We start from the raw sequence: 14,379 nt of genomic DNA, 5'->3' as shown, positions 1-14,379 counted from the left end.
CATGTCTATGCATAGAGATATCTACAAATATTACAGACTACAAATAAAATAAATTCTCCAGTTTTGCCTTTTGCATATTCGATATATTTTCATTTGATTTTATTGAAGGATCTATTTTTCAGCACATGCAATTAGTGTTAAAATATAGCAATGGGCCTAATATAAATATATCACAAGAAGAAACTACATAAATCAAAACATACTGAATAGGGTACGGTGTGGTTGGTGCACATTGAGAGTGTTCAAGCTTGAAAATGGAAAATTATGGGTTTCATATACAATGGAACTATTCTGAGCATCTTGGCATATTTTTTCTAGCTGTACCATATCTGTAAGCTTAAAAACAAAGTCCCTTTCACGGGCTGTTTAGGCTACAGAACATATGTGGTGAGTGAGGCATTGAACATTTCATCTATTTTGTAATTTTTTGGTGAATAATATTTGAGATTTGCTTTCCTCACTAGTACTATGTAGACTTTGTTTTTCTATAGTCTTAATAATTTTGAGAGTCAGATTTAAGAAAAGGAAGCAGTGTGTGCACCACTCCAAAATAAATAATTGCACAAAAATAAATATAAGGAAATAAGTATCTAATTCGGACATTAGTGCCCAAATATTTAAACCTGGCCTGTTTTTGAAAATGCCATGTTTTGTATTAATGTCCTGAGTAATACCTTTCATCCCATTCATATCCCCCATGAAGATATGATTTTGATACAGAAAGTGTATATTATAAATAAGTGGCTTAGAATGTTTCTTGGTACTGGAATTGTGTTGTAAGCATATAATGAAAATAATGTAATATAAAAATTGAATATACCCTACCTCCTCAATTCCCTACTCAGTGGTAAATTTTCACTTTTATTGGTCTCATAAATTCTTCAGAGTTTTTGTTCAGTGCATAATGAGCTTTGTATGAGAAATCAAGCCAAGAAAGAGCAAATCATATTGGACTTAGAATAAAAATACTTGGATGGAACTACTAAAGAAATGTATTTCAAAGGATGAATTTTAATGGAGACTGACACTGGTCATGACTATTTCAGATTCTTTGCCTGGTGTAATTGTGACTCATGTGTCAGTTCATGATGTGGATTTGAATTCAGCTTTCATATTCAGTTTTGCCAAAGAGAGTAATCCTGGAACCAAGTTTGCTATTGATCAGAACACTGGAGTGGTGGTGTTGGTGAAAACATTGGATTTTGAAGAAATGACTGAATATGAGCTGCTCATCCAAATTTCTGATTCAGTGCACCACACAGAGGGAGCACTTGTAGTCCGTGTGCTGGATGTCAATGATAATCCACCAGTGTTTTCTCAAGATTTCTATCAGGTAAAGGGCTTAAAGAGATGCCGAAACCAAAGCCAAAACTAGAAAGAATAGAGAATAATGTAAGTCTTCCATCGCCGATAGACTAATTCAGATAGACAGCATTCACTGTTTGTAGTGCCTAAGTTAACGCTGCAGGTTTTACACTTAATATCACGGAGTCTATAAGTACATATGGAAATGAATGTCTCATTCGGTTTAGTTTACTACATATGTATTTTTCTTTTTTTTAGTTTTTAGAGGTTGTAGTCCAGTTTGTCATGACAATTGGAACCTGCCTAATATTTGCAAACCACTGATAAGATTGTTTGCATTATCTGCAGTTAATTTGGGAAAATTCTTTCTTTCATAGGCATATTTTTGGAATGCATTGATTAAAATTTTACAGAAAAAAAATCACGAACAAAACTATAAAGTGGAAATTTTAGCTTTTAGAGCATAATATATGTTTATAGAAGTAAGGGCAAGGATAGCATTCAACTCAATACTTGCAAATGGACTCCAGAACTTTTGAATGTAGCAAATGCAAGATTTAAGTGTAAACACAAGGGGAGGGTAACCTAAGTAATGATCCCCTGTGAAGGCTTGCTTGAATTAATGCCATGCATGTAATGGAATAATATATTAGTGAATGTATTAACTATTTTCTGCCTCATAGAAATAGTTTAGAAGAACTTTTTTTCATAGTAAAAAAAACTGAATAAAATTATTTTTAAAACTTATATTTTTCTGGCCAGGCGTGGTGGCTCACGCCTGTAATCCCAGCACTTTGGGAGGCTGAGGTGGGCGGATCACCTGAGATAAGGAGTTCAAGACCAGCCTGGCCAATGTGGTGAAACCCCATCTCTACTAAAAATACAAAAATTAGCCTGGTGTGGTGACAGGCACTTGTAGTCCCAGCTACTCTGGAGGCTGAGGCAGGAGAATCGCTTGAACCCAGGAGGCAGAGGATGCAGTGAGCTAAGACTGCGCCACTGCACTCCAGCCTGGGCAACAGAGCAAGATTGCATCTCAAACAAAACAAAACAAAACAGCACCTTTTTTTCTGAATCCAGGGACTATTCACACAATCTTTTTAATATGTCAATTCTATAAATTAATATGTCTAACAAAGTCAGGTTGTATTGTATGGTTTCCATAATCAAAATGAATAAAATGACCTCATGTTCTGTCCCTGTTTGTGAAAATACCTTCAGCCTTTAAGCACAATGTCCCTATTTTTCTCTTTTTCCCTCAGGTCACAGTTCCTGAATCAATACCTGTGGGGTATTCAGTGCTGACTCTGTCAGCCACAGACTTAGAAAGCAATGAGAACATTTCTTACAGAATTCTATCCTCTTCTAAGGAATTCTCCATTGATCCTAAGAATGGTGAGTTATTTATAGTTGCATTAATGCTCATAGGCTTGGGTTTCAAAGTAGAAACCTGAAATAACCCTTTCTAAATGCCTCTATAAAAGTTCCTCACCTCCCCACCCCCCATGGAATTATAAGCACGACTGTTTCATTACTCTTCACATGAAGTGCTGCGATAGCAAATGCCAGTGTTATTTCTCTTCTCCAACATCTCAGTGGCTGGAAAGCAAATGTCACTGTTTAAATGCTGGTAAATGCTCACAAATTCAGAGACCCCAGTATAATAAACACCCAGTTACATCCGTCCAACCAAGCACAGTTCAGGCAATTATCCCAGGATTCAGCAAGAATCAAAATGATGTTGAAGGGATTAAGTTAGTGCTGAAGACTTCATATTACTAGAGTCTGGATGCTTTCTTCCCAAGCCAAGTTAAAAAAAATCAGTAATAGCATTATATGTTCAATAAGCACAAGAATAATTTTAAAAGGAAAATTATTTAAGCATCTCTACCAACTGGAAACCACTGTGGTGTTTTGGTTTATTTGATGCTTCCCAAGGCTTTTTGTCTTTTTATCAGAGACCAAGACATTCGTGGTTGTGAAATGCCTTCAGGCAAGTGATTCTACATTCAATTAAACAGTATATAGAGAAAGTTGAACAGTGAGTGGACATTTAATTTAATTTAAAAGCTAAATTTTATAAAGATGAATAAGTAGCAAAACAATGTCCCTACCAGAGCATACTAGAAAATAACAGGGCCTGGGAGACATCACACTCTGTGTTCCCCATCTCTATCCACCATTGCATCATTTCACAAGTGAGAGTTCATTTAAAAATTAACCTTGGGATTACCTGAAAGGGGAATTTAGTCCCAAAATACCAGCATGAAGCCCACCGGGTGTTGTAAATGGAGAAGTACGTCCTGTATCATGCTGCCTGTGGATGAACGATTACTGCATGATTACAAACATATCAGGTATTTGGCTCTTCTTCTCTCTGTATCCCCACCCCACCACCCCACCGTCTTTTCTCTCTCTGTCTGTCTCTCTTTCTCTAGTCTCAGATGATGGCAACTGCCACCCTGGCCACAGCAAATCACAGTGTGCAAGGCAGTTCTTCTGAGCACTCAATCCTTAGCAACACTTTTACTTGACATGTGCTATTGACAAATTTTGCACTGAGCTATTGATTCAAATATTTTTAAAACATTAAATGTTTAAAACATTAAATGCAATGTTTAAAACATTAAAGGCAATGTTAAAAACATTAAATGCAATGTTTAAAACATTAAACGCACTAAGCTATTGATTCAAATATTTTTAAAACATTAAATGATGGCCGATTTAGTTCATGGTGGGACTCTAACTGAAACATGGCATTTAAATGTCAGCATTCTGTATTCTTTCTTAGTGACCATCCTTAAGACATATTTATCTTAAAAATGTTTTAACACACATATTTATAAAAATTAAATATTTCTATATTTAATACAATAAACTTTATCAACTACATTTCAGCAATAAGGGAAACATCAACTTGCATGATCTGTAGGAAAGCCCATCTCTCTAATTAAGCAATAGTATAATAGTAACTCAGCATTATCATTTTTACTGCTTTCATTTGGCTTGAATATCAACAAGTATTTCCAGAATAAGTATCTTTATGCCAGAATATCTTTATACATGTGTTTGTGGGTAGTAGAATGGGGTATAAATTTTACAAACAAAAATATTTTTTAAGAATAGTGGAACAACTTACTATACAAAAACAAAATTCAGAGGAATTTGTGGCAACAGCAACCTCAAGCAGCACACATATTTCACAGAGTGAATGTCATGAATATTATTTCTGTATCTTACATGTTATAAACATATAAATACAATAATTTGTATTTCTATTTGGAGTCATTGTTCATTGTGACTTAACAGATCTAACAAAGAATTAAACACATATTAGTAGACATTGGATAGTCAACTGCCGATTAAATGGATCATCAAAACTGCACCTCACAGTGTTGAAATACTATGTCTTATTTTTCAGGCACAATATTTACTATCAGTCCTGTATTACTTCTGGATACAATATCAACAACTCAATTTCTTGTGGAAGCCAGTGATGGTGGAAATCCTGACCTGAGAGCTCTTATTTTAGTGGAGATAGGAATACAAGATATGAACAATTATGCCCCTGAATTCACAGTCAAATCCTATAATCTTAGCCTAAGTGAGGATGCTCTGGTTGGAAGCACGCTTGTTACGTTTTCAAACATCGACCATGACTGGACCCGTGAAAACACATATGTTGAATATTCCATCATCAGTGGTAATTCACAGAACAATTTTCATGTGGAAACTAATTTCTTTCATTCAGAATATCCTTATAAGCAAGTCGGTTATCTTGTGTTGCTTCACAGTCTGGACAGAGAAGCAAGTGCTAGCCATGAGCTTGTCATTCTGGCATCTGACAGTGGCTGCCCTCCATTGAGTTCCACAGCTGTCATATCAATACAAGTACTTGATGTCAATGACAATCCCCCAAACTTCAGCAGCCTGAGCTATCACACCCATGTCAAGGAAAGCACCCCTCTAGGGAGTCACATCACTGTGGTCTCAGCAAATGACCGTGACACAGGGTCACACGCAGAAATCATCTACAACATCATCTCTGGAAATGAGAAGGGACATTTTTACTTAGAAGAAAACACTGGAGTTCTTTATTTGATTAAACCTCTGGATTATGAAGAAATGACAAAATTCACCTTAACTGTCCAAGCTTCAGATGCAGAAAAGAAACATTTTTCTTTTGCAGTTGTGTTTGTCAATGTCCTGGACGATAACGACCATGCACCTCAGTTTATGTTCTCAAGCTTCAGCTGTATTGTTCCAGAAAATCTGCCTATTTCCTCTACCATATGCTCTATAAATGCTCTGGATTTTGATGCTGGTCCGTATGGAGAACTGACCTATTCTATTGTATCACCCTGTTTTCTCACTCATGGAATGTCTTATGATCATGATCTCTTCCTCATTGACCCTTTGACAGGGGATATTCATGCTAAGCAAATCCTTGACTATGAAAATGGCAATAAATACTGCCTCACAGTCCAAGCCAAAGACAAAGGTGATGCAACTGCCTCCTTAGTGGTCTGGGTGGATATTGAAGGGATAGATGAATTTGAGCCCATTTTCACTCAAGATCAGTATTTTTTCACCCTCCCAGAAAAGAATAAAGACAGACAGTTGATTGGCAGAGTGGAAGCCTCAGATGCAGATGCTGGTATTGATGGAGTCATTCTTTACTCCCTTGGAACCTCATCTCCTTTCTTTTCAGTAAATAAAACCAATGGAAATATTTATTTGATTAGAGCCCTTCCCCTAATAAAAAGTCAACTCAACAAAGAAGACACCATGGAAATGAAAATAATCGCTCATAGTCCCAAATCAGACTCCAAGTTTGCATCTTGCACTGTTTTTGTGAATGTGTCTTTCTCCTCTGAAGGAACACCCTTGGCAGTGTTCACCAGCAGCTTTTCAATCAGCCTGGTGGTCTCCTTTTTAGTGTTTCTGATACTCATCTGCATTCTAATTGTAATGATTTTAAGACATAAACAAAAAGACACAATAAACAATTATGAGGAGAAGAAAACCTCATCTTTAGATATGGACTTGAGAGTGACCCGGGATGCCAGTGTGCTCAAAGCCTTCCAGAAAACTGACGACTGCAGTAACGAGGTGGTCCCTGTGGATGCCACGCCGGAATGGTTGAGTTTAATAAGTATCATGGAGAAGGATATTGTCAATCTGTACAGACACTCAAACTCCAGTGGCCACTGTTCTGTGGAAGGAGAAACTGCAGAAGATAAGGAAATCCAGAGGATAAATGAGCATCCCTACAGAAAGGGCTCAGACTCAGCTCTGAGTGACCGCGAGTCCAGGGTGCCAGACTCGGGTATCCCGAGGGACTCAGACCAGCTCTCCTGCCTATCTGGGGAAACCGATGTGATGGTGACTGCCGAAACAGCAGAAGCCAGCCAAACATTTGGGGAAGGAGATCAAGGGGAAGGCTGCAGCACCACCTGTGCTCAAAATAATGTGTTACCCCAGACAGTTCAGAAGAGAGAGGCAAAAGAGAGCATCCTGGCTGACGTTAGAAAAGAGTCTGTCTTTATTTCAAGTGATCAGGAAGTAAGGTGTGCAGCTCTTTCAACTCAGACGACCTCTGATCATGATGGAAAAGGCAACTATCACTGGAATTATCTTCTCAGTTGGGAGCCCAAATTCCAACCTCTTGCCTCAGTATTTAATGATATTGCAAAACTAAAGGATGAACATTTGCATATGCCTGGCATTCCAAAAGAGAAGAAATCTTTTGTTTTTCCACCCCCTTTGATAACAGCAGTAGCCCAGCCTGGGATTAAAGCAGTTCCACCAAGAATGCCGGCAGTAAACCTGGGGCAGGTGCCTCCGAAACACCCACGCTCTCCCATCCCCTACCATCTTGGTTCTCTGCCAGAAGCCATGACTCCCAGTTTTTCTCCATCTCTTTCCCTATTGACGATGCAGCCTCCTGCCTTGTCTCCACTGTTGACAGAAGGAGAATTATTAGGAACACACATCAGTGGTACATGCCATGAACTTAAAGCAGAAGATGAAGTTCAAATATGAAACCACTGGGATGCCAAGTACCTGCTCACCATTGGTCATGAATGAATGAACAAAATGTTTTCAAGCCAGCAACTCGAGATTGGGCTCATTTTTATCTAAAAGCAAGTGATGTAATTTAGTTAGAGTTTTTAAAACTTCCCCATTAAAGTTTCTCAAATTTCTTCCAGCCTTAATGAAAAGTTATTTCCTCTTTTAATCCTTATGTGTTGCTCTCAGGACTCACATTTGTATATATTAAGTAGTGTATATTCTGTCAGACCTGTTGTCTGTATGATTAGACTTCCAAAGGACACAGTGAACTTAACTGACTGCCAGAATGTTTATATGGAAACAAAATATAGTGTACTCTGGTCACATTGCTGCTGATCACACCGCTATATCGAAAACAAATTAGTAAAGGCTAAATGGAGAATGAGTTTAGGTCAGAACATATAGCAGAGAGGGGAAGTCTAGAGGAATAAACTTTCATTTTAAGATAAAGCAATAGTCGGTGGATCTGATATATTTAGAGGAGTAGTTCTCCATTTTTCCCCATATACCACACCTGTAGAGTTTAGCCATAATTGAATTTCAATGTGGAGTCTTTTGGAAAACTAATAAAAAATGCAGAAGGAAATTTGTCATAACTCTGTGACAATAGGGAGAAACAAATAGGATTTATAATGATAGGTAATATCAATAATTATTCATGATTCAATAAACCAGAAATGCATGTTCCTGATAGAGGGCCAGGATTGATACTCGCAATATTTATGTGGTTTGCTACCATCTGAAACATATTATCTTGGCCTTCTTACGAACAAACAGAATGGCTTTTTTTTCAGGTCTTGTCTTATAAGTAAGTAGGTATGGGTAAGGACATTAAATTTCAAAGGTTAATTTATAGCAATTTCTTCGTTTTATTTTCTTCTAGATACAGTACCTTTTGTGTGAAATAATTTATCCACTCAATGTCAGTTTTTAAAGTTTGTGTAGATAAAAATCATGTTATTAGCTAATGATAAATCTCATACAGTAATTTAGCAATATATTTTTAAATGAAGTTTTTTTATGGAAATGTTTCTACTATAAAAGTTAAGAATAGAAGTCAGAAGTCTTTTTACCATTTGCTCACACATATGTGCAGCTTTAACTGTCATTAGATGGAGCAGTTTGGCACATGGTTAAAATGACTCTGTACAATTACTATTTTAGAAATATAGCAGTGCTAGATGGTGCTCATATACAATGCTCTAGCCTTCTTTCTGATAAGCCTGGGAATCCCTCACGGATTCTCATCCCTTTCAGGAAGGTGGACGGCATCCTGACGATGGTGGTTCAGAAGTCCTCTTCCCGTGGTCAGCATGAGGGCCAGGTGTTAGGCTAACAGTTTAGGAATTCTAATGTGAAATCTAAAGGGTATCGTGTGGCTTTCTTAGTAGTTAGGATGGGCTTCTACTACAGATATAGTTCCTTTGTGTTCTTCTTCCATAGGCCTCATCTGTGAAATTTTGTGACATAATTTCTCTTTACTAAAAAATATTGCAGGGTGCAGTGTTTGATATCTGGTTTTGTAGATAAATAATTCTACAGCTTCCTATGCTGATATTTTCTATTATCTATCTATGCTGACTCAGATTGAGAACAAATGTATAAAGCTGTATTACAAATTGTATGAAACATGAAGGTTTTTGAATAAGCCTGAAATCCTAGGAAAAATTCTTTAGGAGTAGAAAATTTAAATATTATGGGACTGATATATGTTTCTCCTTTTCTTCCTGGCATCTGGGGAAGAAGATTTCATGACTTACTTATGTAAAAAAAAAAAAAAAACCCACACATATTTAATCATTTATGTGTTCCAGTATTTATTATCTCTCTTTTGAAAACATTGCTTTGAGCATAGAAAGAAACCCTATACTATATTTTCCTAATTATATATGGAAGTTTTTTTTTCACAATAGAATTATTTCTGGAAACCAAGAACATTTTGTTGTTTTTAATTAAACAGGTTCTTCATTTACTTATGCTTAAAAAGAGTTATTCATCTACCTATTCCCTAAGTTAGTTATTTATTACTGTGATTTATTTACTCATTATGGATGTGATTCTGTATGTTTTCTAGCCATTGCATAACAAGAGAAGACATGTAATAGAGCTTTTTTACCAATATTTAATGGATTTTTAATTGATGGGTTTATTAGTCTGTATCCAGTGCCACAATGCCACCAAACAAGTACTACAAGTGGGAATGGGGGTAAAAATGTGAACACGCTGGTTAAGTGTTTGCAATAAATCGTATGTCAGCTCTTTCAACTAGAGTGCTTTTTTTCCTAAGTAAACAATATAATTTGTACATTTTTCCTTCAAGTTTAATATTAACTTGCCTCATATGTTCTGGATTACTTTGCTGATCTATGCACTGGCTTTAGCACTCTGGAGGGGGTACAGAACTTGTTAGTGGAAAATCATATTAAGCCCCAAATTCATAAGCTATAAAATAAAAGACAGTTGTCTCTTGTGGAATTTTGGCTGCCTGATGAAATTCTGGACTTTCTTGTTGGCAGCCTTAAAAATACTGGTGTAAATCAGTACCAAATGGATATCAAAATTCCATGTCCTAGTAGTAATCATTGAATTGGCTTCCAAAACAGATTCCTGGGCAAAGAAAAAGAAAAATGCTGTATCTTTAGGGATTTGATCATTTAACTCTTTTAAAAGTTATTAAAATGCACTCTACATTACTGGCTGCCTCCATATATTCATATTCAATCTATAATAGACGTCCAGTTGAGACAGGATTTGTGTTTCTCAGCACCTTCACCTTTAGCCCTCCTTGCTGTGTTTTCTAGAAGTTATAGCAATGAAAATTAATTGTAAATTTTAAAGTTATTTTCATCCAAACAGACACTTTGTTACTTTTGTTCTGCCATTCTATGCATACCTTAACTTTAAAAAGCAAGACATAACTAAGGATCTAAGATAACCCACTTCAAAGCAATAAAATATATGGCGTTAATATGGTCAGTGTATTCTCACGTGATATTCCAGATAAGCAAATTGAGTTTATTTTCACAGCATGTTTTACTTGAGCTCAAAGGTATAGAGCCATCTATTTGGCCATAACTGAAGGAAGTTAGAATGGAAGATGGTCCTGTACAGGAGGGATACTGGGATCCAGTGGAGTTGCAGATTTGCTTAGGACCCAAACGAAGCATTTCAGTGGGAGTTTTTACCCACTATAAAGATGGAAGGAGAAAAGTGAAAGAGGAAGGGAGGGGGAGAGGCAGGGAGGGACAGAAGAGAAATAGACAATTAAATCTTAAAATGAATAATTAGGACACAAGTAGAGAAATACAAGAAAGTAGATGGGTATGGACTTTTAAAAAGTAATTTTTAGTGTATGAAGATTTTTCTGAGTCATTTGCCCTTCACAGATTCATCCTTTTGAAGAATCTCTTTTCCTCCTTCCTTTGTGTTCCTCTCAAATCTCTCTCTCCATTGTCTGACAATTTAGATGTATCAAGCTGTGAATTGAAAGCTAGATGATAATGAATGAGAATACATTTGACCATGAAAACTTGCATTTATTGTGTTTTTTTGGGGTGAATTTCAGAACAAAAAGGTAGGAATGATTACCTTATTTCCCACTCTGCACTGGCATTGAGAATGACACAGTTTTAAGTAGTTGCTTTTATTCACATAAACAAATAAATGGGCATTCAGAAGACAGTGGGTCAGAATGTGGAATTTCATTACCTAATCTTTTTTCCTGATGGCCAGTCCGTTTTTAAAATGAGTGCATGCTTGACACTTGTGAGTTTATGTTAAAATATTACATTTTATATCACTTGTAAACCACAGTATAAAATAAGAGAAGGGCATGGTCAATAGTTTGTTCTCAAACATTGTCAGTTTTATTTGAATTCTGGTGCATAAATTATTCATAAATTAAATTATTCCATATAGATCAAAGAAATTTGTCTATTAGAAACAGAATGTGGCCATCTTAGAAAGATCCACCCTAAAGTGGCTGGAGTATCAAACTATACCTTTCTCTTATAAACTCAGAACTTGGCTATTTGATGACAATTAACACTTCCTACTGTTTTGGTCTACATATCTTTATTCATTTCACCCAATGCATTTGCTAAACCAAAACTGTGAAGTGAGTAATAGAGAGGGGAAAGGCATGCCAAATAAATAGCAGATGCACAAGTACATCTCTTGAATGAGAAAGCATTATTTTGGTTAGAAAACTAAATAAATGGATTTCGTTGTTAGATAGTAAACCCTCAGGGCCTGTCTCCACTTGCATTATGAGGTACAGATGGTTTTTAGAATGAATGAGTACATATGTGAACGGGCACAGAGGATGCTGTAATGCAAGGATGTGATACATAGCCTTGAACCCATTAGGTGAGAATGCTACAATAGTTCTGTGATTTTAGCCAGTCACAAAGCAGAGAGAAAGTAAGTTTAAACATTATATCAAAATATTATAGAATATCTTATAAAATGCCAAAGGAATAGTAATTTCTTCTGTAATCCGGTTTGGGTTTTTTCCTTCTCTCTGCCTTCCCCACAATATACATGTATATCTTGTGAAGTTTAGACATAAGAGAAACAAGCTATATATGACATTCAAAAGCATATTGTTTGAGACAGCAACATGACATGACCAAGCGCATTGGTTTAATTTAGTTTCTGATCTCATAATAAACTGTAACTGCCCTATAGCAGAATGGCAGAATGAAGTTCTATCAGTATGATAACAAAATGCAGTTAAGTAGATATGCCTAGAATGTTTACATCAAAATGTATCAATATTTAAAGTACAAACAACATAAGGAATTTATGAGGGATATTCTATATGTGCGTATACTTAGTGTGTGTCAAGGGTAACATTTTAAACAAATATAGATTATCTCATAAGTGTGTGCCAGGGTGTTAGGGAAGGGAGTAAACGCGAAATTTCTCCTCACACCATGAACAATTAATTCTCAGAAAAACCAGCCTAGTGAGATAGGATAGAAAGACAGTGTAGTATGATGTCTCTCCAAAACCAAATAAAGAAAGTGATTTAGGTTTTAGTCAGGGCAACATGGCAGCATCAGTGCAGACTTTTAAACCATCCCAATTCCCCTTACAAAATGGTTAGAGCATCTAGAATAGTAAAAGTAAAACCTCATGGTTATCTTCAACAAACACAAGGATCATTCTTACAAATTCTAGAATATGGATAGGCAAGAAAAATTACCAACTATTGGCAGTAACAGAGAGGAGAAAGGGGGAACTTCCAACTTTCTGTGAGCTGGAGTACCAAGAATCCACAAGTACTCACCTACTAAAGCAGAAGTCTGCTCTTGGATGGAAACCTAGCAGGCAGGTCTGAGAATAATTGCCAAAACTAGAGAGAGGTTACAGAGCAGCAACTCTGTAGATGGGTGTAGAAAAACTAAAGTGAAATCAGATTATGCAGGGGCATTCAAGTCCCAGAGCCTCTGGAAATAGTCGACCAAAATTTCCTTCTGTAAGAAGAGAACCCCACACTAAGTAAAGTCTACTGAAAATAGAATTCAAATCCATATAAATAGAAAATGGAGAGAAGTCCTAGATATAAAGGAGAGAAGGGACCAGAGAAAGCAGAAGGTACAAAGAGGTCCTATTTGTAAATATTTTGCAGAAACAAAAGAAGAAGGGGTCTTAAAGCCATGCATGAATCTAGGAAGGCTATTCTGGTCTGCTACCACCTCTACATTATAACCCCTAAAATATAATATAATCCATCTCAATAAAACATGAGCAACAGAAAATAATTCCAGAATAAAATGTCTTGTAAGCAAAGACATTTTATTTCGTACATGTGCTGACTGACACAATAATGAACAGTGAAGATCCACTAGAAAAATATAGCAAAAAGGCCAATAAAAGTTTTTTTTACTTAATATTTCAAAACCAGCTAAAGAACATTAGAAAAATAATAAAAACTGTAAAGGTTGCATAATCAATCAGACAAGGCGAAAATTAAAAGGCTAACCAAGAGGAGGATACTAAAAGAAAGAAAACAGAGCTCAAGAAATAATTGAGGAACCTCCATACTGTTCTCCATAGTGGAGGTACCAATTTACATTCTCACCAACATTGTAGAGGGTTCCTCTTTCTCTGTTCCTCAAAAAACAAAAACATAGAACTACCATGTGATCCAGCAATCCTATTGCTAGGTATATATTCAAAACAAAGGAAATCAGTACATCAAAGAGATATCTTCACTCCCATGTTTATTGCAGCACTACTCACAATAGCCAAGATATGGAATCAACCCAAGTGTCCATCAGTGGATGAATGGATAAAGAAAATGTAGTACACGTAGATGCACAATAGAATATTACTCAGCCATAAAAACAGAATGAAATTCTGTCATTTGCAGCAACATGGATGGAACTGGAGGACATTATGCTAAGTGAAATAAGCCTGACACAGAAAGACAAATATTGAGGTTCTCACTAACATGTGGGAGCTAAAAATTACTAAATTCATGGAGATAGAGAGTAGAATGATGGTTACCAGAGGGTGGGAAGGGTAGTGGGGAGGGGAGATAAAGAGGGCATGGTGAATAGATACAAAAATACAGTTAGATAGAAGGAATAAGATTATTTCAAAATAACTGAAAGCATAAAATTGGAATGTTCCTAACACGAAGAAATGATAAATGCTTGAGGTGATGAATATCCCAGTTTCCCTGATTTGATCATTATGCATTATATGCTTTTATCAAAATATCACATGTACCCCATAAATATATACAACTATACAACTAGTATCTGTAATAATTAAAAATAAAAAAGTGTAAACAAAAAAATTGAAAATGAGAGAAAAAATTCAGAAGACTAAACTGGAAAGAACAAAAGTAAATAAACACCAATGAAAATACAGTAAGAGAAATAGAAAACGGAAAGGAAAAAAATATTAAAAATCAAATGGAATTGAAAATATGGTAAATTAATGCCATATGATAAATATGATAAATTATACCATATGTCATAGACA

General features: G+C 36.0%; 1 protein-coding gene and 1 long non-coding RNA gene across 2 annotated transcripts in view; one reads left to right on the top strand and one right to left on the bottom strand.

The window, feature by feature from the left end:
* DCHS2 (dachsous cadherin-related 2) overlaps nucleotides 1-9,645 on the top strand; it is a 263,743-nt gene extending 254,098 nt beyond the window's left edge. The window contains exons 18-20 of the mRNA XM_009448442.4: nucleotides 1,047-1,333; nucleotides 2,568-2,700; nucleotides 4,727-9,645. Of these exons, the coding sequence (XP_009446717.3) occupies nucleotides 1,047-1,333; nucleotides 2,568-2,700; nucleotides 4,727-7,350 (3,044 nt within the window). The 3' untranslated portion in view covers nucleotides 7,351-9,645. The remainder of the gene's footprint in view (nucleotides 1-1,046; nucleotides 1,334-2,567; nucleotides 2,701-4,726) is intronic.
* Nucleotides 1-14,379, bottom strand: part of LOC104006251 (uncharacterized) — a 276,708-nt gene that overhangs the window by 21,829 nt on the left and 240,500 nt on the right. The gene's annotated exons all lie outside the window — the stretch shown is intronic.

This window comes from Pan troglodytes, chromosome 3 (assembly GCF_028858775.2).
Source record: "Pan troglodytes isolate AG18354 chromosome 3, NHGRI_mPanTro3-v2.0_pri, whole genome shotgun sequence".
NCBI classification, from domain to species: domain Eukaryota; kingdom Metazoa; phylum Chordata; class Mammalia; order Primates; family Hominidae; genus Pan; species Pan troglodytes.
Note: the sequence above shows the minus strand (reverse complement) of the source record. Positions and strands in the feature narration are given on the sequence as shown.